The sequence below is a fragment of the Balaenoptera ricei genome, chromosome 2, assembly GCF_028023285.1.
Source record: "Balaenoptera ricei isolate mBalRic1 chromosome 2, mBalRic1.hap2, whole genome shotgun sequence".
Classification (NCBI taxonomy): Eukaryota; Metazoa; Chordata; class Mammalia; order Artiodactyla; family Balaenopteridae; genus Balaenoptera; species Balaenoptera ricei.
The window spans coordinates 95,944,435-95,972,188 of NC_082640.1; the positions used below are offsets into that span (position 1 = coordinate 95,944,435).

Below are 27,754 nucleotides of genomic sequence, written 5' to 3' on the forward strand. Positions count from 1 at the left end.
TTATTCTAATAATTTCCACTACATCTTTTTTTTAACCCCATCTGAAATAGTAATAACAACACTAAGTTGCCATTTATTTAATGCCTACTATGTGTCAAGCACTGTGTAATCCTTGCAACAATTCTTTGTTGGGATAATAATAACATCATTTCACAGATAACAAATCTGAGGCTTAAGAAGTTAAATCAACACAGCAAGGTACAGCCCAGATTCAAACCCAGGGCTGTCCAGCTCTAAATCCTATTACAGTATACACCTATACATCCCTAGAACAAAATGTAAATAATATTACTAGAATGTATCTTTCGAAAGAAAATTTGAACAAAGATTTGAAAACTAGAAAGGTATCTGTCAGATGCACCTGCACCTGCCTTATGAACAGTCACTACAGCCCCCTATGAACACCACCCAGAAACAGTCACATCTACCCAATTCCCTGAAATACATTATTTAGCAAAATAGAACAGAAACATCAGTTAGCATTAAAAGGAGACAAAAATGATAGAGTAAATAAAATGTCTTGATATAATACACATCATAACCTCAACTGCTAGTAGGTGCCTTATAAACTGATTTACCTGAATTCCTTTAAATCCACATAAGAAATAGTTGTGCCACAGAGGCTTGGTTTTGTCAATCTGGATGTTATTAGCACTAGTACTGAAGTCCCTGCAAAAGCAAAAGACACCGTTAATTCTAGAGGCTTTGCGCTACAGAATCGACGGCTGACTGCTGCCATCTTGTGCCAAGACAATGACACTGAAATTTCATTTTCCATTTACTTCCCATATTCGTACTTCACAGTCTACAAAAACAACAAACATCTCCAGCTGCTAAAAATTAAGAGAAGTTGTAGTGACCTTAATAACTAAACTACTTTCAACTGACCCTTTTTATTTCCTGAAAGGGAGAGGACCCAATATATTTTAGCATAATCTACACCACTTTTTATTTCATGATGGTCCTTATTAAGTTGGTGTAAACCACATAAATGCTTATCCTTTGGGCCTGCTGTTTGGCACACCTCTTACTAGAACAGAAGTACTCAAAGCCTCCTTTCCCCACACTTTCTACCACCCATCAGATTTTACATCTGCACAGTTTAAGAAGGAACAAACAAAACAAATAATGATTCTAATGGATCATAACTCATTGAATAAAATAAGATTCCATGAATCTACACTGATATAAAATAACAAATGAATAAACAGCTAAATGAAGAAGAAGGGAAAGCTATTCCTTAGAGCAAAATGTCAACTAATAGAAGAAATGATGGAAATGGAAAAATCACTATTTGGCAAACTCCATAATTGTTTCAGGAAAGAATCATCAAAGGATGCTAAAATTATTGAGTAAAAATTTGATGAGAAACAAGATATTTATATAAATTTGAAGTATTTCCCCACCAGATACTAACTGCAAAGGGAAAAAAATAGTAACTTTATGGTAATCTGGCAGACAACTCAACCAAATGATCAAAATTAACAACAGTTAAAGGAACATCATGTGCCTCCTTGATATGATGCCCTGAGGACACATCAGTTGACATGTGGGAATTCTTTATACTATTTCTGTGACTTCCTTGAAAGTCAAAAGTTATTTCAAAATGAAAGATAATAGGCTTCTAAATCAGCCAAAGGACAAAATATGTGAAATGGGGGGAAAATCAATTTAAATGTGAGGAAATAAGTAACATTCCCCATATTGACTGAGTGCTCTTCATATAGTTTACTAAATACCTACTATGTGCCAGTCACTGTGGTAGGTGCCTTCCATGCGTTATCTTAATAACATGGACATATCATCTCCTAAGAAAAATATTGAATGACCACTTAAGTGTGCGAGGCATTCACAGGAATATAAAGGTAAAAGGCAAAGGGCTTATCTTTTAAGCATCTGTAATCTAGCCGAGACAGCATGAACACAAATCATGATCACATACCACTGTCATGTGATGGTGTGTAATATGAGGTGGGATGCAAGGCCAAGAGGGTATCTTTTGGGCTGCACCCCGCAGGCCTGCAAACCTTGTAGTTGCCCAGCCTTGAGACCGAAGAAAGAGCCTGGAGACAGTGACAGAGACATCAATGGTTTATTGGATAGGGCATCTTATAGGTCTGCAGCAAAACATCCTGCAGCAACACCCCATTGTGTACAGCAGACAGAAGGCAAGACATGGCAGCAATCTTCGCTACTTGGGGAGAAGGAGGCTACCATTTATAGGTGGAATTGAGGTCAGGCTGGCTCATCAGTTACCAGGGAATCCAGCAGCTGGGGTAGGGGGCAAGCACACGGGTAGTAACTGATTAAGCTCTATAATTAGGGTACAGGTGAAGCAGGGACTGGTAGAGAAGTGGAAGTACAGAGAGCAAGAGAACAGCCATCTTGAATGACCTGACCATACAGCAATTTCTATAGTCAGCACACTAGGGTGGAAAGGGGAGGATTTCCTGGAGGCTCAGAGAGGTTTAGTGACTCTCCAGCGACACACACAGTCTGACTCCAGCTCACAAGCACTTTAATATCACCCACAGGAGTTAAAATTTATTGCCTAGAGTCAACAAGAAGTCACAGAATTTGGAAAGTAGAAAAGGTTATGTTAGCAAAACTAAATGAGTTCTGTTCCTAGATAAGCAGATCTTGGAAGTCACCACAAAGAAAAGAAAACCAGGAACGAGTTGGGGGACAGGGGTGGTGGTATACTAGGAAAAGTAGAGGAGGGAATTTGCACAAATGTAGGAAGCTAGATGAGAAACATCAAAGCAAAAGCTAAAAAGTGCCAGCTCCTTGAGAATTAGAAACATAGCTTAAAAACCACAACATGACGCTAATACACATTTATGAGAGTGGATATAATTTAACAAGACATGTTAGCAAAGATGTGAAGCAACTGGAACTCTCATACACTGGTGGCAGGAATGTAAAATTATACAACCACTTTGAAAAACAGGCAAATTCTTAAAAAGATAACCCGACAGTCCACTCCTGGGTATTTACCAAACGAAACATGTGTCCACACATAGATTTGTATACAAATATTCACAGCAGAATTATTCATAATAGCCAAAAGCTGGAAATGATCTAAATGTCCATCAATGATGAATAAAGAAATTATGCAATGCATGCTAGACAATATGTGGACAATTCTGGGAGGCATGCTGCATTCTTCCTAGGGGTCCTGGTGGAATGAAGCTCCTTACCTACAGCAGGAGCTACCTGCCTTGATAATTCACCTCTGCTTCCCTAACTCAGTCTCCATCCTCTTTTAATACTGCTCCTGGGATCATTTCCCAAACACCTCCTTCCAAGTCTGTTGCAGGCTCTGCTTTTGTGAAAAAAAATGGAATGCCCACATTCACCATGGTGGGAATGTTAAGTGAATCTGAGTAAATCAATATGACAAATTATGGTACCCAGTTTTAAAGGTTTACAATGACACAAAATTATATTTGAGATAATGTAAGGTTTTCTTTAAAGGGTCTGAAATGTACATAAGATATATTCTCAATCATGCAAAATAAATAGAAAAAAAGATCTTTTACAATAAGTTTCATATAAAAGTCAGGAATTTCTATTACCTTGCACAACTTGGTATAGACACACATAAAATACTTGCTGAATGAATGAATATTATTGCAGGCAAACAGTCCAATGAACAGTAAGACAAAAATATAATGTACCAATTATATGCCAAGATCTTTTTTTATAATTAACAAATCAAATCCATCATAATATATTATAAGCGAGTAGGCCTTATCCCAGGAATGCAAAGACAGTTCAACATTAGAAAATCCATTGGTGGGGGAAAGTGGCAGTGGGGGTGGGGTAGGGGGGATGTGGGATGAATTGGGATATTGGGATTGACATGTACGCATTAATATGTATAAAATGGATAACTATTAAGAACCTGCTGTATAAAAAAATAAATAAATTTTTTTTAAAAAAGAAAATCTGTTGGTGTAATTCTTAATTTTTTTTAACTGATCTTCAATGCTGAATAGACATTAATAAAATCCAATACCCATTAATGATTTTTTTTAATCTTAACAAACCAAGAATTAAAAAACAACAACAAAAAAGTATGTCCTTAACTTGATAAAGCATATGTACTAGAAACATACATCTATTATGTTCCAGACACTATGTATGACACTGAGAGTAGAGCATTGGAGAGGCAACAGTACCTGAAGTCACAGAGCTTACAATCTACTGGGGGATACAGGCAAGTAAGCAGATAATGACAATACAGCATGTTAAGATGCTATGATGAGAGAATTAGAGGGAGCCCTAGTAATATAAGAAAGGCCCCAGCCCTGACTTTGCTAGAGATAGTTAACCTCAATAGATGATAAATACCTTCTGGGTAAAGACAGAGTTATTTTCATCTTTTTTTTGACCCAGTACCTAAAATAGTGTCAGACACAGAGTAAGTCTTCAGTAAATGTTTCTTAAATAAATGAGTAAATGAACAAAATGAACAAATATTAAATAGGGAAACAGATTCTTTTGGAAGTCAGATACAAATTATCAATAAATTAAGTGATTTATTATAAATTTGATATCTCCTAAAGAATTCATTAGGGGGCTTCCCTGGTGGCGCAGTGGTTGGGAATCTGCCTGCTGATGCAGGGGACACGGGTTCGAGCCCTGGTCTGGGAAGATTCCACATGCCGTGGAGCAACTAGGCCCGTGAGCCACAACTACTGCGCCTGCACGTCTGGAGCCTGTGCTCTGCAACAAGAGACGCTGCGATAGTGAGAGGCCCACGCACCGCGATGAAGAGTGGCCCCCGCTCGCCGCAACTGGAGAAAGCCCTCGCACAGAAACGAAGACCCAACACAGCCAAAAATAAATAAATAAACAAATAAATTTATTAAAAAAAAAAAAAGAATTCATTAGGGTACAAATACAAACACACATACACTCACACACACAGGCACACACCCCATTACACACAGTAGCAATTCTAAATACTCACAGGTACAAGGGATTGGTATTGGCCAGCTGGAGAACGTGTGTTTTCACAGGTTCCACAGCTATTAACATATCTTGTTCTACAGCCATAGGAAGAACAGAATATCCACAGTAATCTATATGCTCTCCTAGAATAAAGAGAACGCATTTTTTATCATTGCTAGCATGTGAATCTCAAGTAAGTTGACATACAAGAAAAACTGGACCACAAGGCAGGATTTAACAGAAAATAAAAATACTAAGGGCAGAAAGTGATACAATTTGCTTTCTCTCACTAACATCTGAGCCAGGAACTTTTGCTAGAATAAGTATTATATATTAGTTATTAGTTTCTGTTAATTTTTCAACTTCTTTAAATATTCACAAATTTTTTCCACTTTCTAATTCATAGTAATCATCTTTGAATATTTATGTTTAGTGACTAGTTATGTGGAGCATCAAGAAAAGCACTGTCTCCTTTCTCTGTTGCTCATTTGTATTAACTTTTTAAATATGAACAATGGAAGCCATTAGCACCCTCTCACTTATAATAACATTATGTGAGTCCCACTCTTTTCCTTACTAGCCAATGAACTCAGTAAAGGTGAAGTCTTTATTTATCTTTGTGGCCTAACCAAATGCCTAACATATTAGCTTGGCACTGATTAGCTGTGTTAAATGTGCAAGACATAGCTAGGATAAAGAAAAAGCTAGAAAAAAATTTAACCTGCACTATTTTACATATAATAAGCAAATATAGAAAACAAACTATTCTCTTCTCCTTTTCATTCTAATTCCTCTATGAATCACCAGCAGGAATTTTTTTTGCCTATTATACCACAATGTTTTCTCCAAAATACCATTTAAACTCAAGGTTGTTATTCATCAGATTTAAAAACAAAATAACAATTCAAGAAAGATGGGCTAAGCAAGCTCACTTATATTTCCCCAAGACAGGTTTGTATATCTGATTGTTCTATGGCAGACATTGAGCAACTAAGAAACATAAAATGAATAAAAGACAATTCAACTGCCTAATTACATTTTTAAATAAATATTATTCTACATATTATTACAAGTAGCAAGTCTTTTGTTTCTATATTGATGTGTCCTTTAAAATAAGAAATTAGGGGTTTTTTTTTTAATGGATTGACAATGACAGATGGAGAAGTGGTTTTCAAAATTGTCTCTCCCGAACTTCCTTCAAAAAGCCAATAATATAAAACAGTGGTTCACAAGTAGAAAACACATATTTAAATTAGCAGAACTGAAATCAAAGAGGAAATCAAGAAATACCTAGAAACAAATGACAATGAAAACATGACGACCCAAAACCTATGGAGGCAGCAAAAGCGGTTCTAAGAGGGAAGTTTATAGCAATACAATCCTACTTCAAGAAACAAGAAACATCTCAAATAAACAACCTAACCTTACACCTAAAGCAATTAGAAAAAGAAGAACAAAAAAACCCCAAAGTTAGCAGAAGGAAAGAAATCATAAACATCAGATCAGAAATAAATGAAAAAGAAATGAAGGAAACAACAGCAAAGATCAATAAAACTAAAAGCTGGTTCTTTGAGAAGATAAACAAAATTGATAAACCATTAGCCAGACTCATCAAGAAAAAAAAGGGAGAAGACTCAAATCAATAGAATTAGAAATGAAAAAGGAGAAGTAACAACGGACACTGCAGAAATACAAAGAATCATGAGGGATTACACTACAAGCAACTATATGCCAATAAAATGGACAACCTGTAAGAAATGAACAAATTCTTAGAAAAGCACAACCTTCTGAGACTGAACCAGGAAGAAATAGAAAATATAAACAGACCAATCACAAGCACTGAAATTGAAACTGTGATTAAAAATCTTCCAACAAACAAAAGCCCAGGACCAGATGGCTTCCCAGGCGAATTCTGTCAAACATTCAGAGAAGATCTAACACCTATCCTTCCCAAACTCTCCCAAAATATAGCAAAGGGAGGAACACTCCCAAACTAATTCTATGAGGCCACCATCACCCTGATACCAAAATCAGACAAAGATGTCACAAAAAAAGAAAACTATAGACCAATATCATTGATGAACATAAATGCAAAAATGCTCAACAAAATACTAGCAAACAGAATCCAACAGCACATTAAAAGGATCATACACCATGATCAAATGGGGTTTATCCCAGGAGCGAGGATTCTTCAATATACGCAAATCAATCAATGTGATACACCATATTAACAAACTGTAGGACAAAAAACATATGACCATCTCAACAGATGCAGAAAAAGCTTTCGACTAAATTCAACACCCATTTATAATAAAAACCCTCCAGAAAGCAGGCATAGAGGGAACTTACCTCAACATAATAAAGGTCATATATGACAAACCCACAGTCAACATAGTTCCCAATGGTGAAAAACTGAAACCATTTCCACTAAGATCAGGAAAAAGACAAGGTTGCCCACTCTCACCACTATTATTCAACATAGTTTTCGAAGTTTTAGCCACAACAATCAGAGAAGAAAAAGAAATAAAAGGAATCCAAATCATAAAAGAAGAAGTAAAACTGTCACAGTTGCAGATGACATGATACTATACATAGAGAATCCTAAAGATGCTACCAGAAAACTACTAGAGCTAATCAATGAATTTGGTAAAGTAGCAGGATAAAAACTTAATGCACAGAAATCTCTTGCATTCCTATACACTAATGATGAAAAATATGAAAGAGAAATTAAGGAAACACACCCATTTACCACCGCAACAAAAAGAATAAAACACCTAGGAATAAACCTACCTAAGGAGACAAAAGACCTGTATGCAGAAAACTATAAGACACTGATGAAAGAAATTAAAGATGATACAAACAGAGGGAGAGATATACCATGTTCTTGGATTGGAAGAATCAACATTGTGAATATGACTCTACTACCCAAAGCAATCTACAGATTCAGTGCACTCCCTATCAAACTACCAATGGCAATATTCACAAACCCAGAACAATAAATTTCACAATTTGTATGGAAACACAAAAGACCTCAAATAGCCAAAGCAATCTTGAGAAAGAAAAACGGAGCTGCAGGAATCAGGCTCCCCGACTTCAGACTATACTACAAAGCTACAGTAATCAAGACAGTATGGTACTGGGACAAAACAGAAATATAGGTCAATGGAACATGATAGAAAGCCCAGAGATAAACCCATGCACATATGGTCACCTTATCTTTGATAAAGGAGGCAGGAATATACAAGGGAGAAAAGACACCCTCTTCAATAAGTTGTGCTGGGAAAACTGGACAGCTTCATGTAAAAGAATGAAATTAGAACACTCCCTAACACCATACACAAGAATAAACTCAAAATGGATTAAAGACCTAAATGTAAGGCCAGACACTATTAAACTCTTAGAGGAAAACATAGGCAGAACACTCTATGACATAAATCACAGCAAGATCCTTTTTGACCCACCTCCTAGAGAAATGGAAATAAAAACAAAGATAAACAAATGGGACCTAATGAAACTTAAAACTTTTGCCCAGCAAAGGAAACCATAAACAAGACAAAAAGACAACCCTCAGAATGGGAGAAAATATTTGCAAATGAAGCAACTGACAAAGGATTAATCTCCAAAATTTACAAGCAGCTCGTGCAGCTCAATATCAAAAAAACAAACAACCCAATCCAAAAATGGGCAGAAGACCTAAATAGACATTTCTCCAAAGAAGATATACAGATGGCCAACAGACACATGAAAGAATGCTCAACATCCTTAATCATTAGAGAAATGCAAATCAAAACTACAATGAGGTATCACCTCACACCATTCAGAATGGCCATCATCAAAAAATCTACAAACAATAAATGCTGGAGAGGGTGTGGAGGAAAGGGAACCCTCTTGCACTGTTGGTGGGAATGTAAACTGATACAGCCACGATGGAGAACAGTATGGAGGTTCCTCAAAAAACTAAAAATAGAACTACCATATGACCTAGAAATCCCACTACTGGGCATATACCCTGAGAAAACCATAATTCAAAGAGTCATGTATCACAATGTTCACTGCAGCTCTATTTACAATCACCAGGACATGGAAGCAACCTAAGTGTCCATCAACAGACGAATGGATAAAGAAGATGTGGCACATATATACAATGGAATATCACTCAGCCATAAAAAGAAACGAAATTGAATTTTTTGTAGTGAGGTGGATGGACCTAGAGTCCATCATACAGAGTGAAGTAAGTCAGAAAAACAAATACCATATGCTAACACAAATATATGGAATCTAAAAAAAAAAAAATGGTTTTGAAGAACCTAGGGACAGGACAGGAATAAAGACGCAGACGTGGAGAATGGACTTGAGGACATGGGGAGGGGGAAGGGTAAGCTGGGACGAAGTGAGAGAGTGGCATGGACTTATATATACTACCAAATGTAAAATAGATAGCTAGTGGGAAGCAGCCGCATAGCACAGGGAGATCAGCTTAGTGCTCTGTGTCCACCTAGAGGGGTGGGACAGGGAGGGTGGGAGGGAGACGAAAGAGGGAGAAGATATGGGGATATATGTATATGTATAGCTGATTCGCTTTGTTATACAGCAGAAACTAACACACAATTGTAAAGTAATTATACTCCAATAAAGATGTTAAAAAAATTTAAAAATTAAAATAAATAAATAAGTAAGCAGAACTCTATGGAGCCACCAGATTCTGTTGGGAAGGCTACAGTGTGAATGACAGCCTTCTGAGAATGAAGATTCCTCCCTCTGTGAAAACTGATGGAAACATCCTGGGTGAGGGGCAGGGAGGGAGCATGAACTACTGGCAAGTAAGGATAACAACCATGATTACATTTTGGATATTTTAACAGAAAATATAATAATGCTTTTAATAAAGACTGAAATTCATTTCATCCCAAGCACTAACTAATTAACTACCTTGGAACATAATCCCCCCTTTTTTAAAATCAGAAAATAGTCAATACATTTCCTAGAATAAGAATTATGTATTCAGGAAATACCTTAGTTTGGAAGGCTTACTCCCAAAACTAAGTGAAACTTGGCTCTCTCCTCTGAGGATATTGCTTCTTTGCAGTCCTCTCACAATAGCAAGGAGTTCTTGATGACCTCCTCCCACTCTGTTGTTTCCAGGATTTCTTCCTGTCCTCTTCCTCAGAGGCTCATACCACATTCTCTCGTCTTCATCACTTTCATTTCTGACTCTCAGACATCTGCTGCTCACTGAAGACCTTTGCATCTCATTCCACTCTCTCCATCCCAGTCCTGCAATGCCTGGATAACATCCAAGTAAACAACCCAGCCCAAGGCCCCAGCTTCCTTATCCCTTCACCTCTGGAAAACTTGACCTCCTCTCTGCTTCAGCTATCTACTTCCGTGGACTTGACAAATCCAGTAATGACCACAGACCTTCTTATCACCTGGAACTTTTCTACCTGTGAAATTTTTGTTTCAAACATCAAATTCTTTACTAAAACTTCCCATCCTGCCATTTCTCTTACTCCGTTTATCCTATCACCTGTTCCTCAGAGTCAGTTCTTTGCCCTTTCTACCCTATAGGTTCCCTCCTACCTTTCTTTCCTTTTCTACCTAGCATAGGTTCCAGGGTTCATTACTTCACCTACCCTTCTGACAATATCGGTGAATTCTTGATGTCATTCTCTTGTAACCTCCATCCAAAACAAAACCCCAAACCTAGATCAAACACAGGCAACTTAGACTAGTTGAGGGGGAAAAATGAACAACTTTGCAGATTGGTACTGCTACAATTCTATGGTCTCCTGCTCTAACCAGATCTCAGTGTTACCCAGCAAACTTTTTTTTTCCCAGTCCTCTCCTTCTCTCATCCTTGACAAAGCTGTTTCAAACTTTCTGTCATCTCCTTAAACTTCCAGCACCTCCAACTCTCCCCCAAAAGAACTCCCTCAACCTTCTATACCAAAATTATACGTTTACCTGCATCAACCTGCATCCTTTTCTTCCCTGCCTTCTGTTAAAAAAGAGTCAAAGTGGCCCTCTTCCTATGCCATAGACACCAGCCCTTCTTGCCTTCTTGGGAATCCTGCTCCATCAGTTCCTTTCTTTTCAGATATCTTTGATCTGTCTCTCTCCACTGATTTTACTCAGTTCCCCCTCCCCACCTCATTTAACCACACTCAAACATCTCATATTTTTAAAATCCTCCATTATTTACTTCAAAATAAGACTGCCTGAGTTGATAATAATTGAAGCTACATTTTGGGTACAGGGGAGTTCATTATATTATTCCAACTACTTTTTTATATGTTTAAACTTTCCAGTACAGAAAGTTTTCTTTTTAATCCTCCTTTGATTTGGATTTTTCTCAGTTCCCCATCCCATTTTCTCTTGATAAAACGTATTCATTCTTCAGGTCACCACACTTTTAAAAGCAAGGAATTATTCGGTTTTCCTGTATTCTTCTAATCCAATGAGTAAATGTAAAACCATCAAAATTACTCACTGCAGTCTAAAAACTTAACCTGCAGCACAGAAAAATCTGTCCATCTCTCATGAAAAGAATGTAAATAACTGGGTCTCAACAAATTTCTAAATTTTAAAAATGAATGGACAAAATTAACATAATAACATGGATTGGGAAAGATGAAAATATAGTGTTCCTTATGCAAAACTTATCTTGCTATAGCAGATGTATGTGAAACATTCTGTTTTTTCAGTTCTCCCGATGTATTGACAAAAATTTGGATCTTACCAAAGGAAGAAAAAATTAAGAGAAGGAACTTTCGAAATACCTATGATATTGACTCTTCCTGGTGCTCGAACATAAAACTTGGGAACGGATCCAAACTTAGAATTAAACATCTCTTTTAGCTTCAGCAATCTGAAAACAAGAGTAGAATATTTCAGAATATCCAGATAATAGAAAAACCCATAAGATACACACACACACACATTTCATATACCTACCACCATTAATTATCTTTAAAAATAATAAAAGCAAACTCTTTTACTGACATACTTCCTTGAAAATCCCAGGATGAAACAATACTGTAACCCGCTAAGTGACACAAGAGTATAGCTAAGCACACAGGAGAGTAAAAAATTTCATACTGATGTTCACAACAGAAAAAAAAATTCTTTGCTTCAACAGAATTAACTTTCTGGATAATTTCTCAATGATATTCAGAGAAGAATCTCTTTCTACTAAAAAACAGTAGCATGGAGTAGTGTATCAGTTTCCTAGAGCTGCCATAATAAAGTATCAAAAACTGGGTAACTTAAAACAACAGAAGTTTATTGTCTCTGAGATGTATAGGCAAAATCAGAGTGTTGGCAGGACCATGCACCTCTGAAACCTAAAGGGGAAAATCCTTCCTTGCCTCTTTTTAGTTTCTGATGGTGACCATCAATCCTTGGCATTCCTTGGCTTGCTGCTGTATCACTCCAATCTCTGCCTATGTCATCACGTGGAATTCTCTCTGTGTGTCTCTATCTGTGACTCTGTTTTTCCTTCTTGTAAGGACATCGGGCTTATTGGATTAGGGCCCACTTTAATTCAGTATGACTTCATCTTAACTCGATTACATATGTAAAGATGCTAGTTCAAATAATATTACATTCTGAGGGGGCTTCCCTGGTGGCGCAGTGGTTGAGAGTCTGCCTGCCAATGCAGGGCACACGGGTTCGAGCCCTGGTCTGGGAAGATTCCACATGCCGCGGAGCAAATGGGCCCGTGAGCCACAATTACTGAGCCTGCGCGTCTGGAGCCTGTGCTCCGCAACAAGAGAGGCCGCGATAGTGAGAGGCCCGCGCACCGCGATGAAGAGTGGCCCCCGCTTGCCGCAACTAGAGAAAGCCCTCGCACAGAAACGAAGACCCAACACAGCCATAAATAAATAAAATTTTAAAAAATAAATAATACCTAGCATATATATTAAAAAAAAAAATTACATTCTGAGGTTCCAGGTGGGCATGAATTAGGAGGGATGCTATTCAACCCAGTACAGTCTAATGAAAACTAGACTGGATATCAGGAGACTACAGTTCTAATTCCAATGGGGGTTCTAATTCGATGCTAAAGTTTGGCAAATCATTTTCCCTTGGACCCTCTTCTGTAAAATTAGAGCATTTGAACAAGATATTCCTCATAGGTCCCTTCCAGGTCAAAAATGCTTATAATATATTTAATAATTTTACACTGTTAAATCATCTCAAGTCACTTCTATAAATACCCCCCACTGTTTGTAGTCCCACAATATATTGTATCTGAGTAATAACACCAAGAGAGTAAATATTTGTTAGACTTACTATATTCAAGACATTCATTAATTAAATGATAGATCTTAAAGATCAGTTACAAGAAACATAAAATCACACCCAAAAAATTTAAGAAAAAAGGAAATTTATTATAATGATAGAAAGATACATTGAATATTCTTGGAAGTTATTCAGGATGACCTCCTAGGACTGTGACAGCCATCAGAAACTCTAATTACTGATGGGTGGGGTTGTGTTACCACCCTGTTTGTTGTCTCGCCTGAGGTGTCCCCACACTGGAGCCTACAGACTTTTGGGTGGGGCTGATGGAGGCTTTTGGGAGGGCTCACGCCAGTGAGTACTCCCCAGAATTGCTGTTGCCAGTGTCCTTGTCCCCACCGTGAGCTGCAGCCACCCCCCTGACTCTGCAGGAGACCCTCCAACACTAGCAGGTAGGTCTGGCCCAGTCTCTTATGGGGTCACTGCTTTGTTCCCCTGGGTCCTGGTGCGCACGAGACCTTGTGTGTGCTCTCCAAGAGTGAAGTTTCTGTTTCCCTCGGTCCTGTGGAATTCCTGTGATCAAACCCTTCTGGCCTTCAAAGCCAGATTCTCTGGGGGCTCCTTCTCCCATTGCCGGAAGCCCACACTGGGAAGCCTGATGTGGGGCTCAGAACTTTCACTCCTGTGGGAGAATTCCTGTGGTATAATTATTTCCCAGTTTGTGGGTCGCCCACCCAGCAGGTATGGGATTAGATTTTATTGCAATTGTGCCCCTTCTATCATCTTGTTGTGGCTTCTTCTTTGTCTTTGGATGTAGGGTATCTTTTTTGGTAGGTTCCACTATTTTCTTGTCAATGGTTGTTCAGCAGTTAGTTGTGATTTTGGTGTTCTCGTAAGAAGGGGTGAGTTCACATCCTTCTATTCCGTTACCTTGAGCTCTCCAGGAAGCCAGAGCTGATGTTATAGTGGAATTTTCTTCATCAGCATTCTACATCCAGCCAGATGCTAATGTCTTGTATTTGTCATACAAACATGAAGAGTCTTAGTTGGCAGGGTAGCTCCACTCCAGATGGTCATTTAAGGATCCAGATTGCTTCCTTCTCATTGCTTCACTATTTCAGACTGTTGTCCATTTCTGCATGCTCAAAATTGGACTGTAGGCATGTCCATGCTCTAGGTCAGATGAACCATTCTTTTTTTTTTCCTCAGTGGCTGCCTCTCCCCCTCGACACACCAGTGCAGTGGTCGTGCTCTGCCCCCCAAAACTCTATTTAAATTGTGTGTTTGCCTCTCTCTTTCCTGTCTCATTCTTTCATCCCTCCAAAAACACCATCACCATTTCCCTCTGCTCAATGCTCTTCACATTCCAGTCACCTCTGTGAGCCTCTGAGTTTTTGCTCTTCCATCCCTTCAGTTTTCATGACACTGTGGCCTCAAGTCTAGAAGATTCAACAGCTTCAACGTCCTATACTATCTGATTAAGTCTCTGTGCCCCTAATTCAAATTCTCAAAAAGATAATCTGGTTGGCAGCATATAGGTCCTGTATCCATCCTGGTCCAATTACTTTTGGCCAAAAAGGAAAAGCTATTTGATATAAACAAGGTCAATTGCTTTAGTTACAAATATGATCACCTGGGTCCACTCCTTCAGCAGAGGTTGTGGATGACAACAGAAGATGTGGAGAGGGAGATGATAATGGATATCTCTAGCACATCATTCAAGATAGATTTACTGGACTCCCAGTAGATGTGGATAATGATAGCTGCCTAAATCTGATTTTCCCCATATATCCTCCAAAACAATTTAGAACAAGAACAAATAAGTGATATTTTTATTTCTTTATTATAACTAGACAACTGTACCTTTATTATAATTAGAAGAGAATGCATAAATTTAAATGAAAGGAAGAAAGAGGCAAAACACTGCGAGCCACTGGAAAAAGAAACTGAGTAAAAAGAGCAAACTAAGATTAATCTAAAACCACCACTAGGGCTTCCCTGGTGGTGCAGTGGTTGAGTATCTGCCTGCTAATGCAAGGGACACAGGTTCGAGCCCTGGTCTGGGAAGATCCCACATGCCGCGGAGCAACTGGGCCCGTGAGCCACAACTACTGAGCCTGCACGTCTGGAGCCTGTACTCCACGACAAGAGAGGCCACGATAGTAAGGGGCCCGCACACCGCGATGAAGAGTGGCCCCTACTTGCCACAACTAGTGAAAGCCCTCACACAGAAACGAAGACCCAATACAGCCAAAAATAAATTAATTAATTAAAAAAATAAAAATAAAAATAAATAAAACCACCACTAGAAAGAAAAAGTACAACCATTTAAAAATGAGAGGTGTAAAAGAAGAAAAGATGAAAATAAACTCATTGATTGCTACATAGGCAATCAAAAACTTAAAGGATACCATTAAGCATGACAAAGCAACAAATTTTTTTTAAGTTATGACACAGGCATATGAAAAAGTATTATTAAACTCCTAGAAAAATAGTGCCCCAGAGAGACTGTGACCTGTGTAGTCAGGTAGACCTGGGCTCAAACCCCTTCTCGACCATGTGATGAAATTCCTTAACCTCATTCACCTTTATATGGGGTGGAAATATGAATTGAATTATTTGGAAGATTAAATAAGGTATTGTAGGAACAGTGTCTAGCCTAGGGCTGGCATGAAGTACTTGTTCAGTAAATGGCAGTTATTATAATCTCCTGATTCCTTGGTTCAGTACTGTTTCTACTCTGCAGCATATGAATAAGAATCCACTAGAAGCAATGAAAGATGGTAGGCAATTAAATGTTTAGTTTACATCAGGACTGGAAGCGCTATTAGAGCACTAGGGTGATTTTTATGATGCTATTGATAAATCTTGATGCTCTCTGCCTTGCATCTTCCATTTTATTGAGAGGGTTGAAACAACTTAGGTTATTTGTCCATCAGATTCTAGATAGAATTATTGAAAAGGTTCGTGTTTTTCAATGAAAAAAATAAACTGACAAAGCAGATAGTAAAAGGTTAAGTAAGAAAAGTCCCCTGCTTTTTCAGGGCATTAAAAAGATACATAAATACAAAAGTAACCAACAGAACAAAAATATCAATCTTCCTAACTACCAAAGAAATTTCAAAAACAGACAGATAAACCAGTAAATAAACACAGGAACTACATTATAACACATAATTATAAAATAAAATGACTAAGTTGAAATCAAATATATCAGTCACATCAATAAAAGAAAGCGCAAGGAAAGACTCAAAAAGACAAAAGTAGAAAGTAATGATATGGGGAGTAGAAAAACAGTAGACCTGGTTAACAAATTAAACCCTGGGTTTTTAGGGGAAAAATTAACAAAATAGACAAACCACTAGCTAATGAATTATAAGAAAATGGGGGCTGATAAAGCATAAATAAACAAAATAAGAAATAACAAGGATGAGATAACATTAAACAAAAGAAATTTTAAAAGTCATAAGAGACTACTTTGTAGACCTCTATCCAAACAAATATAAACTGTAATAAAGAAACTGACTCCATTTTTTGATGTTTACTTACAGCTTTTGAGCTTCAATTCTCCCTCTTTCCCCTTCTGCCTCATATCAAGCAAGTGGATAAAAGAGCCCAAGTGCTCTCTCTTTTGTCACCAACCAAACCACAGCACACCAGCTCCATCTCCTAACCACTACAAAAACCTCAAGCTAGTCTCCTTTCCTTACTCTCTCAAGCCGTTTTTGGCCAGCTTGGGTGGCCTGCTCTGCCCTGCCCAGAAAGCCTCATTATGTGAGTAATAAGCTTTTCATACCCTCTTGTTCATGTGGTATTATCAGTCTCAACATCCAAACCAAATTTTTGGGTGGGGGTCCATCCTATTTCTGTGGTATGGCCACAACAGAAATCCTAAAGAAATGGATAATTTCCTAAGGAAATACAATTTATAAAAACAGATCCATTTCCATAGAAGAAATAAAGTCATCAAAGAACCACCTACACATATGCATTAAGCCCAGATGTTTTACAAGAGAGTTCTACCCAAGCATGAACATCAGATAGCCCATATACTCCATAAGTTGTTCCAGAGCATTGAAAAATAAAGAAAAGTGGTCTAATTCTTGTTATGAAGCAAGTGTAACATTGATACCTAAACCAGATAAAGATAGTCCAAGAAAATACAACTACAGACTAATGTCACTCTTGAATATTAATGCAAAAGTACTTGATAAAATATTAGTAAACATAAGGCAGCACCATATTAAGAAAATAATTCATATCAAGTGGCATTAACTCCAGGAATGCAAAGTTGAAAATATTAAGATAATCCATTAAAATAATGTATCATTAAATCTAAGGAGAAAAAAATTATAGGACTACTTCCATAGGTGTTAAAAAGCTCCCAATAAAATTTATTCCCAAAGGTGTTTATCTTAACATGATTACATATATTTCAGTCTTAAATCCAAAGCTAATTAATGAGGAAATTCTAGAGATATTTCCACTAAGAACAAAAAAAAGACAAAAAGTTCTACTATGTCCGCATCTAATCCACACAATACTGGAGGTATCAGCCAATGCAATTAGACAAGAGAAATCAAGAATCAAAAAAGAAGTAAAACTATCTCTACTTGGAGATAATATAGTAGGATGCCTAGAGAGTCCCAGAGAATCAATTATAAAACCAACTTAGGGACTTCCCTGGTGGCACAGTGGTTAAGAATCCGCCTGCCAATGCAGGGGACATGGGTTCAATCCCTGGTCCAGGAAGATCCCACATGCCATGGAGCAACTAAGCTGGTGTGCCACAACTACTGAGCCTGCGCTCTAGAGCCTGTGAGCCACAACTACTGAGCCCGTGTGCCACAACTACTGAAGCCCGTGTGCCTAGAGCCCGTGCTCTGCAACAAGAGAAGCCACCACAATGAGAAGCCCACACACCGCAACGTAGGGTAGCCCCCACTCACCTCAACTAGAGAAAGCCATGCGCAGCAACAAAGACCCAACGCAGCCAAAAATAAAATAAATACATAAATAAATTTTTTTAAAAATAAAAATAAAAGATAGCTCATCCATGATACTGCTGGGAATTGATTTTCACATTCTTTAAAATAAATAAATAAAACCAACTTAAATAATAAAGAATTCACAAATATAGCAGAATATAAAATGAATACTCAAACATGAATACCCTTCATGTGTAAAAACAATGACCAATTAGGGCTATAATGGTAGAGCAAACCTTGCTCATAGCAACAAGAAAAGACTAAATATTTAGGAATAAATTTAACAAGAAATGTGCAAAATGCATTTAAGTAAAGCTTTAAACACTCTTGAAAGACATAGAATAGACTCAAAGAAATGGAAAGACATCCCTTGTTCTTGGATAAGATGACCCAACATCATAAGGATAGTTACTCCCAAGTTAATTTATAAATTTAATGCAACCACCCCCCAAAAATACCAACAAGGTTTTCTTATAGAGGTAGACAAGTTGATACAAAAAATCATGTGGAAAACAAATATGCAGGAATAGTGGGGAAAACATTAAAAAAGAACAACTGTGAGGACGGAGTAACCCTACCAAACATTAAAACATACTATAAAGCCTCTGTAATGACAACAGTGAGGTACCAGCACATATATAGACAAGCAGACTTCAGTAGGATAAAAGGTTCAGAAATAGATACAAGTATATACAGAAACTTAGTATATGAGGAAAGTGGCATCTCAAATCACGATGCAAAGATGAACTTTTTAATAAACAGGGGTAGTACAACTGCTTAAACTTTTGGGAAAGATAAAATTAGGACCATCTCTTACACAAGAATAAACTCCAAATGGATCAGGCACTAGAAGAAAACAAATGAATTTCAGTATAACTCAGCATAGGGGAGAGGTTTTCTAACTATGACTCAGAATTCTGAGGCAATTTTTTTAACTTGACAAATTTGACTATATAAAGATTTTTTAAAACATTTACATGGCAGAAAATGTTATAATCAAAGTCAAAAGAAAACTAGCAAACTAAGAGAAAATATTTACAACATGTTACAGATATATTCTTTAAATTAAAAAAAACCTCTGAAACCATAACACTCCTAGAACAGAACACAGGCAGAACATTCTTTGACATAAATTGTAGCAATATTGTTTTGAATCTGTCTCCTAAGGCAAAGGAAATAAAAGCAAAAATAAACAAACGGAACCTGTTAAACTTCAATGCTTTGGCACAGCAAAAGAAACCATCAATAAAATGAAAAGATAACCTACTTTCATAGCAGCATTATTTACAATAGCCAAGATATGGGAGCAACCTAAGGGTCCATCAACTGAGGAATATGATGGATAACGATGAGGTGATATATACATATACCTATATATATATATGTATATATATACATACACACAAACATACATACACACACAACGGACTACTCAGCCAGAAAAAGAATGGAAATCTGCCATTTGCAACAATGTGGATAGACCTAGAGAAATTATGCTCATTGAAATAAGTCAGAGAAAGACAAATACTTTCACTTACATGTGGAATCTAAAAAGTAAAACAAATGAATATATATAACAAAACAGAAACAGACTCACAGATATAGAGAACAAATGATTGGTTACCAGTGGGGAAAGGGGAGGGCAAGATAGAGCTATGGGATTAAGAGATACAGACTACTAAGTATAAAATAGATAAGCAACAAGGATATATTGTACAGCACAGGGAAATATAGCCATTATTTTGTAGTAACTTTAAATGGAATATAATCTATAAAAATATTGAATCGCTATGTTGTACACCTGAAACTCATATAATATTGTAAATCAACTATACTTCAACTTAAAAAACTCAAAAACTGAGTGAAAAATGACCAAAAACCAGATAGAAAAATGTGCAAAAGATATGAACAGAAAATCCATACTAAGAGTAGTTCATAAATGGACCTTAAACACATGAAATTAGAGAAATGCAAATTAAAACTACACCAAGATACTATAAGAATGGTGAAAATTAAAAAGTAACAACACATTCTGTTGGTGAGGTTCTGTGGAAACAGGCACTTTTCTACATTGGGTTGGGAATGCAAATCAGTACAACACATTTGGAGGGGAATTGGGCAATATCTAACAAAAATACATTGGCACTAATTTTTTTTTTAATAAATTTATTTTATTTATTTATTTTTGGCTGTGTTGGGTCTTCGTTGCTGCGCACGGGCTTTCTCCAGTTGTGGTCAGTGGGGGCTACTCTTCTTTGCTGTGTGTGGGCTTCTCATTGTAGTGGCTTCTCTCGTTGCGGAGCACGGGCTTTAGGCTCACAGGCTTCGGTAATTGTGGTGTGCGGGCTCAGTAGTTGTGGCTCACAGGCTCGGTAGTTGTGGTGCATGGGCTTAGTTGCTCCGCGGCATGTGGGATCTTCCCAGACCAGGGCTCGAACCCATGTCCCCCGCATTGGCAGGTGGATTATGAACCACTGCACCACTTGGGAAGCCCCCATTGGCACTAATTTTTACCCAACAATCCTATGTCTGAGAATTTACTCTGAAGGTATTCTCCAGCAATATGAAAATACATATTCATGAGATTATTCATTGCAGAATTGTTCGCAATTGCAAAACACTAGAAACAACCTAAACACTCTTACAAAGAAGAATGTTTGAATAAGGTACGGACTATTTACAAAATGAAGTAATATGAAACTATTAAAAAAGAATATAGTTTCTAGAAATTTTTCTCAAGTGATTTCCAGAAATATTTTGTTATAAGAAATATGCAAAGTGAAACGTTGAGATGGCCTAGAAGCATTAACATCCCAGTAGCAATGAGCATCCCTAGTGCTCAGATCTTGGTTTCAAAAGAAATCAGAACTCTTTGCAGAAATAATGCCAGAGCTGGAGCAGAGAGGGTATAATACAATCCTGGAACATATTGCTGTGCCAGAAAGTAAAGAAGTGCTCAGAAAATGACAGTAACATGTCCGAAGGACACAGGAGCCCACATAAGTAAGCTCCCACTGCCCAAATTGAGGGATTAAAATTCCCCCTCCCCCATCGATTTTGACAGGACAGAAAAACAGAAAAAAGAAGCATAAAACGTCGTTGGAAATAATCCACTTAACAAGGCCCAGAAAATATTATGAGTTAGTTCTGTAAGACCTTAAAAACAATGATTTTTTTTTTCATAAATGGTTCTAACAATAGAAGCTGTGGAAAGCCTTCCCATCTCATTTTGGGAATAGTATAAGCCAGATGCTAACACATAACAAGAATAGCTCCCAAGGGCTTCCCGGGTGGCACAGTGGTTAAGAATCCACCTGCCAGTGCAGGGGACACAGGTTCGAGCCCTGGTCTGGAAGATCCCACATGCCGTGTAGCAACTAAGTCCATGTGCCACAACTACTGAGCCTGCATTCTAGAGTCCCTGAGCCACAACTACTGAGCCCACATGCCGCAACTACTAAAGCCCGCACGCTGGAGCCCGTGCTCTGCAACGAGAAGGCACCGCAATAAGAAGCCCGCATACCGCAACAAAGAGTAGCCCGCATTCACTGCAACTAGAGAAAGCCCACGTGCAGCAGTGAAGACCCAACGCAGCCAAAAATAAGTAAATAAATAAAAATAAATAAAATTTTTTTAAAAATGGCCCCCCAAAGCAAACTATAGGCTACTCTCACTTGTAAAAATAGGTACAAAAACTCTAAATAAAATATTGGTAAATTTAATCCAACATACATTATTTTATAATATATGTGACCAGAGCTTATTCCAGGAACATAAAGAGAGTACCAGGAAATATGCTGATTAAATGCACTATTCTATCAGAATAAAAGGGAAAACTCTATAACTCCATGATCCTCTCAAAATATGCATATATATGTGTATATATATATTAAAGAGCCATTCCTGATTTTTTAATAAAATTTTAAATTAAAAAAAAGCTTTTAACATGCTAGAAGAAAATGTCCTTAATTTAATAAAGGATACTTGCCAGAAATAGCAAACACCATATTTGATGACAAAAATATTAGAAGTTTTCCCATTAATATCAGAATCAAGACAAGGGTGCTATCATTCAACACTGTAACATACTACATAAAATATAAACTGTCTATACAACAAAAAACATCATAAAGTCAAAGGAAAATTGCTAAACTGGGAATAATATATATAATACACATAAAACAACAAATGAGTTTATCCAAAAATATATACACTCATACAAAAAATACATACATAAAGAGTTCCTAAAAACTAACAAGAAATAAACAATCTAATAACATCTTTTTTTTTTTCAGGGCCATTTGTCAGCAACTATTAAAATTTTATTTTTATTTTTTGAAACTATCAAAATTTTAAATGTGCATTACCTTTGACATAGATTCCATTTTCATGAACGAGCTTAAAGAAACATAAAAAATGTTCAAGGATAAATGTATAAAGAGTTTTACTGCAGCATTGTTTGTGAGTGAAAAATTGGCAACTTAAATGTACACTCTAATAATTGAGTGGTTAAATAATGATATTCATACTATTAAATACTCTCAGCCCTTAAAAAGTAAAATATATCTGTATGGAGTGATATACCAGAATCTCTAAGAAATATTATTAAGTGAAAAAAAGTAAATTACAGAAAACCAAATACGATTCCACTTATATGAATATAATACAACTTTTATAAAAAAAATGTTAACAATGGGACTTCCCTAGTGGTCCAGTGATTAAGACTCTGCGCTCCCAATGCAGGGGGCACAGGTTCCATCCTTGGTCAGGGAACTAAGAACCCACACACAAAAAAATGTTAACAGTGATATTATAAAGATACAATGACATAAAGCAGAAACTAACACACCATTGTGAAGCAATTATACTCCAATAAAGATGTTAAAAAAAAGAAAAAAGCTTGGCTCGTAGTATGAGCTCAGTCACGAATTCATTGGTAGAATGCATCTTCTTTAGAATTATGATATCTTAATTCTCTTATTTGAAAAAGTTCTATTGAAACAGTATACTTTTTATGAAAAATTAAAAAAAAAAAAAGATACAATGACACCAAAAGAATACAATGATATTACAAGGATACAAAACAAACCAAACTTCTAAGAAGGGAAGTGAGAATTGGCAGCACAGGATAAGAATCAGATTATGAGAAAAAGAACTGTGTGATTCTCAGGCTTTACTGAATATACTTTTAAATAATCCAAATCTTTCGTATTAAGAATGTGTTTATACAGCACCATTAGTCATAAAGCCAAAAGGTGGAAACGACCCAAATGCCCATCAATTGATGAATGGATAAACAAAATGTAGTATATCAATACAGTGGAATATTATTCAACCATAAAAAGGAATGAATACTGATAACATGTTACAACATGGATGAACCTTGAAAACATTATATTAAGTGAAAGAAGACAGTCACAAAAAAAATACATTATATGATTCCATTTATTTGAAATGTCCAGAATAACAAATCTACAGAGACCAAAAGTACATTAGCAGTTGCTTAGGGCTTTCAGGGGATTGGGGAGGTGATAGCTTAAGGGATGTTGGGTTCTTTGGTGCGGGGTGGCGGGGGGGGGGGGGGGGGGGGGGGCGGGGGGCGGGTGGCTGTGAAAATGTTCTAACTTTGATTATGGTGATGGTTGCACAAACCTGTGAATATACCAAAAAACATTTAATTGTAAAATCTAAACAAGTAAACTGTATGGTACGTGAATTATATATTAATAAAGCTGTTACCGAAAAAATAATAATAATCCAACAGTTTAAAACTTAACCCCAAAGAGAAGGAAGAGAATGCAAAGAAATTTAGAACAGTGGTTCTAAATGCAAAGAAATGTTAAGAATGCAAAGAATGCTAAGAATGCAAAGAAAGAACAGTGGAATCTGAAGTAGTCTTACAGTACAGGGTGCAAGCAAGATTGGGATGCAGAAAAAAATTAGAGTTTCTATTTCTATTTGATTTTTAAAAATGAATGAAAAAGAAATTAAGTTTACTAAATAAAATATATAACGTGGTTGACTAGTCCCTTTACTCAGAGGGTCATGTGTCCTGTGAAGCTGAAGAAGCATTGACAACTAAAAATTGGCACTTGCCATCTACCTCTACAAGGATTAAATCATAAGCTGCTGTGACTGCTGACCTTCAACACATCCTGAAAGGAGTTCAGGGTGGAGATCAGGAATGAGGCACTCTGTGCTCTGGGAAAACCCAGCAGAACAGGCCTTCAGATAGTTAGATATTATCAGGAGAAGATTTTAAGAGCCCAATTCTTGCATCTCCTCATATCTAGAAAAGCACTAAAATCCTTCATGGTGACATCTGCTCCTTGTGACTATCAACAACCTTCTGCAAAAATGTGTGCTTGACTGCATGTATCCCCCTTCACCAAAATCACATATATACAGATCTTCCCCCCTACCTCTTCAGAGCAGTTCCTCAGAGCTATCTGAAATGCTGCTTCCCAGGCTATAGTCCTCATTTTGCCCCAAATAAAACTTTTTTTAACATTATGTCTTTTTAAATTATTTATTTAGTTATTATTTGTTTGCTTGGCTGCATTGGGTCTTTGTTGCTGCACGTGGGCTTTCTCTAGTTGCGGCGAGTGGGGGTTACTCTTTGTTGTGGTGTGCGGGCTTCTCATTGCGGTGGCTTCTCTTGTTGTGGAGCACAAGCTCTAGGTGTGCAGGCTTCAGTAGTTGCAGCATGTGGGCTCAGTAGTTGCAGCATGTGGGCCCTAGAGCACGTGGGCTTCAGTAGTTGCAGCGCGTTGGCTCAGTAGTTGTGGCTCACAGGCTCTAGAGCTCAGGCTCAGTAGTCGTGGCACACGGGCTTAGTTGCTCCGCAGCATGTGGGATCTTCCTGGACCAGGGATTGAACCTGTGTCCCCTGCATTGGCAGGCAGATTCTTAACCATTGAGCCACCAGGGAAGTCCCCCAAATAAAACTTAACTCACAACTCTCACGTTGTGTATTTTTTTCAGTCGACAGCATCCTGCAGAAAGAGCAGGAGTTCCAAAAAAGACAGTCTGATCTTGGGGCCCTCATGCATTTTTTTTCCCTTTCAGCATATTGCAGCATCTGACAAGTAAGGTGGGTTTATAGATATACTATCTAGATTTAACTGAACTCACCCCTGATAAAATGAATAAGTGGCTGAAACATTGCTTGAAGTTAATAACTGTATTAAGTGAAAAAAAAGAAAATGGCAAAGTGCACACTTACCTGACTATTACATGAGCTCTTCTGTAGCTAGCACAGAACACTAAATATTAACAATAAATATTTGTTGCAGGAATAAATACTGTAAAGGTCCTTAAAGGAAAGAAGCAACTCTAAGGAAATTAAGTAAACAATTCTTCACTTTTAGTACATGTTGCCATCATCCCCCTTCTCACAGGGTAACTATAGAAATATTGAGCATTATGACTAAAATGGCATAAAATGGAAACAGAAGAATATATGACATTCATGAGTAGTCTAAGGCCGTGCTGGTCTCCATAATCAAAAATTACATTTCTTTCTGGTAACTAAAGACCCACTGTTTGCTGGCTCAAGGATGAAAAAGCATTTGCAAGTTTCAGTAAGCTGTAATATTGTCGACTGTCACATGACAGTTATAAACCAGGAAGTAGGACAATTTTAGAGAAAGAAGTTAACAGGGAAAAAAACAGAAACAGCAAAGGGGGAGCAAAGCCAACCTTAGAAAAGCTATAGGGCTAATACACAGCAGGTGGAGGCTTCATTCTATGAGATTTCTGTCCTATGTCAGAAAGAAGTACTTCCACGAAGTATTTGCAAGATGCCCTCAAATGAAAATATCCTCCACTTGGTATCACTTAAGCTGTTTGTTATTCCGTAGCTAGGTACTGGCAGCAGATTAATTCCCTAAGTGACAAGGCATAGATTCCATGATTTGTTTAAAAGGATGCAGAGACCAAAGGGGTTTTTTCGTTTGGGGGTCGTTTTTTGTTTGTTTTTGTTTTGGCGTATTTGATTGTATTCAATGAATATTTTAGAAAGGGGACTTTAAAAAGCACTATCGGCTAGCAGGCAAAACAAAGAAGAGATTCAAAGTTAATTTGGGTTTTTCTGCTAAAGCCCAGCAGAAAGAGTGTCCCACCCTTCTGCAAGAAAAAGGTAAAAGAAGGATCTGCATGGATGAAGCAAGACACACAAGGTTGAACAGTGTTTGCGGCGCGGTCTTCTTGCAAGTCCAGCCAAGTGGCCTTATAATATCCCAAAGATTCTGTCTGCTCCCGTGGGCAAAAGCTGCGCCTCAGTGAAGGGCCCAACAGGCCTGACACCATCTACATCTATCCAACCCAAGCGATCCCAAAGCGCGGCATCTCCTCTCCCCCACCTGGGATGTTCTGCCACCTGGACTCGACGCACGGCAGGGCCCTCCGTAGCCATATTTCGCTAATCTTTCTTTATTTCTGCAGTTTCAACCGGCGATGCAAGGCTTCCGAGGTAATCACGAGACATCTGCAGCAGGAGCCTTTTCTTCCGGGCGACACCGGCACTTACTCCGCGGAAATCCTGCCTCTTCGCTGAGGTGGCTGCTTCCAGTCGGCCCCGCCCGTGGCTCCTCCTCCCTGGGTTCAGGCTCGGAGCCCTCCCATCCTCTGTCAGGTACGGCCACCGTGCTGCTCTGAGCCCCCGGGGATCCGGGGCGCGCAGGAGCCCCTGATCCGAGCAAAGCCGAGGTTTTCTGCGCCCTGTGCCCTGGGCACGTCTGAGCACAGAATTACAGCCTGGCACCTCAGTTTGCCTTTTTTTCTTTTTTTTTTTTTAAATTAAGTTAGGGGTCTTTTTTTTTCTTTAATGACCAGCAGCAACTCCCCCCAATAACAGTTAAAATATTTAGTTATTGCTTCTTAAATGGATTATTTCAAAAATCAGGCAATATAAAATTGATGCGGCGCTTGATTTAAACACATTTGCATTTATTTCCATAATAGAGGAATTGGTGGGCCTTCCTAGAACATAAGTAATAGTGAAAAGAAGAAAATACATGTCTTTCAAACTGCAAGATACTCTTAGCATCCAGTTCAACACCTTGATTTTTCAGTTGCCTAGAGAAATCCCAGATACCCTATCTCAAGAAGCACACCACCTCCACCCACCTCATCACTCTACCATATTACTGTTGTCTTTCCTTCATTGTTCTCACAAGTTCTGCATATTTATTTTATGTATTTATTGTCTGTCTCACCTCTTCCACCATCACTACCACTAGAAGGTAAGCAATTTGAGAGTAGGAACTGTGTATCCCCAGCACCTAGAACAGTACTTGGCACACTGGTTTTTAATCAATAGGTAAGATGAACTGAATGAATGACTGAAAGGTAAAATGACTCACCTAAGGTCGCACGGTTAATTGGTAGCAAAACTTGAATTAAATTTCAGGTCTATTAACTCTCTAGTGTACTTTGTACCTCAGAATGCTGAGATTAAACCTAAGTGACGCCAGCTACCAATACACCTATCCCAAGGTTTCCTAGTTGAGGAAGTTTAGGCCAACATGCCCAAGACACTAAGGGTACAGGCATACCCCAGA

General features: G+C 37.8%; 1 protein-coding gene across 4 annotated transcripts in view; it reads right to left on the reverse strand.

Annotated features, from left to right (window-relative positions):
* GALK2 (galactokinase 2) overlaps positions 1-27,754 on the reverse strand; it is a 140,027-nt gene that overhangs the window by 102,398 nt on the left and 9,875 nt on the right. For 2 of the 4 annotated variants that reach the window (XM_059913324.1, XM_059913325.1), the window contains exons 3-5: positions 11,739-11,827; positions 4,979-5,102; positions 579-669 (exon numbers count right to left, since the gene is read on the reverse strand). In XM_059913324.1, coding sequence (XP_059769307.1) covers positions 579-669; positions 4,979-5,102; positions 11,739-11,808 — 285 coding nt within the window. In that variant the 5' untranslated portion in view covers positions 11,809-11,827. Of the gene's footprint in view, positions 1-578; positions 670-4,978; positions 5,103-9,971; positions 10,053-11,738; positions 11,828-26,554; positions 26,726-27,754 lie in introns of those variants that run through there. The other 2 variants (XM_059913323.1, XM_059913326.1) reach the window with 2 other exon arrangements.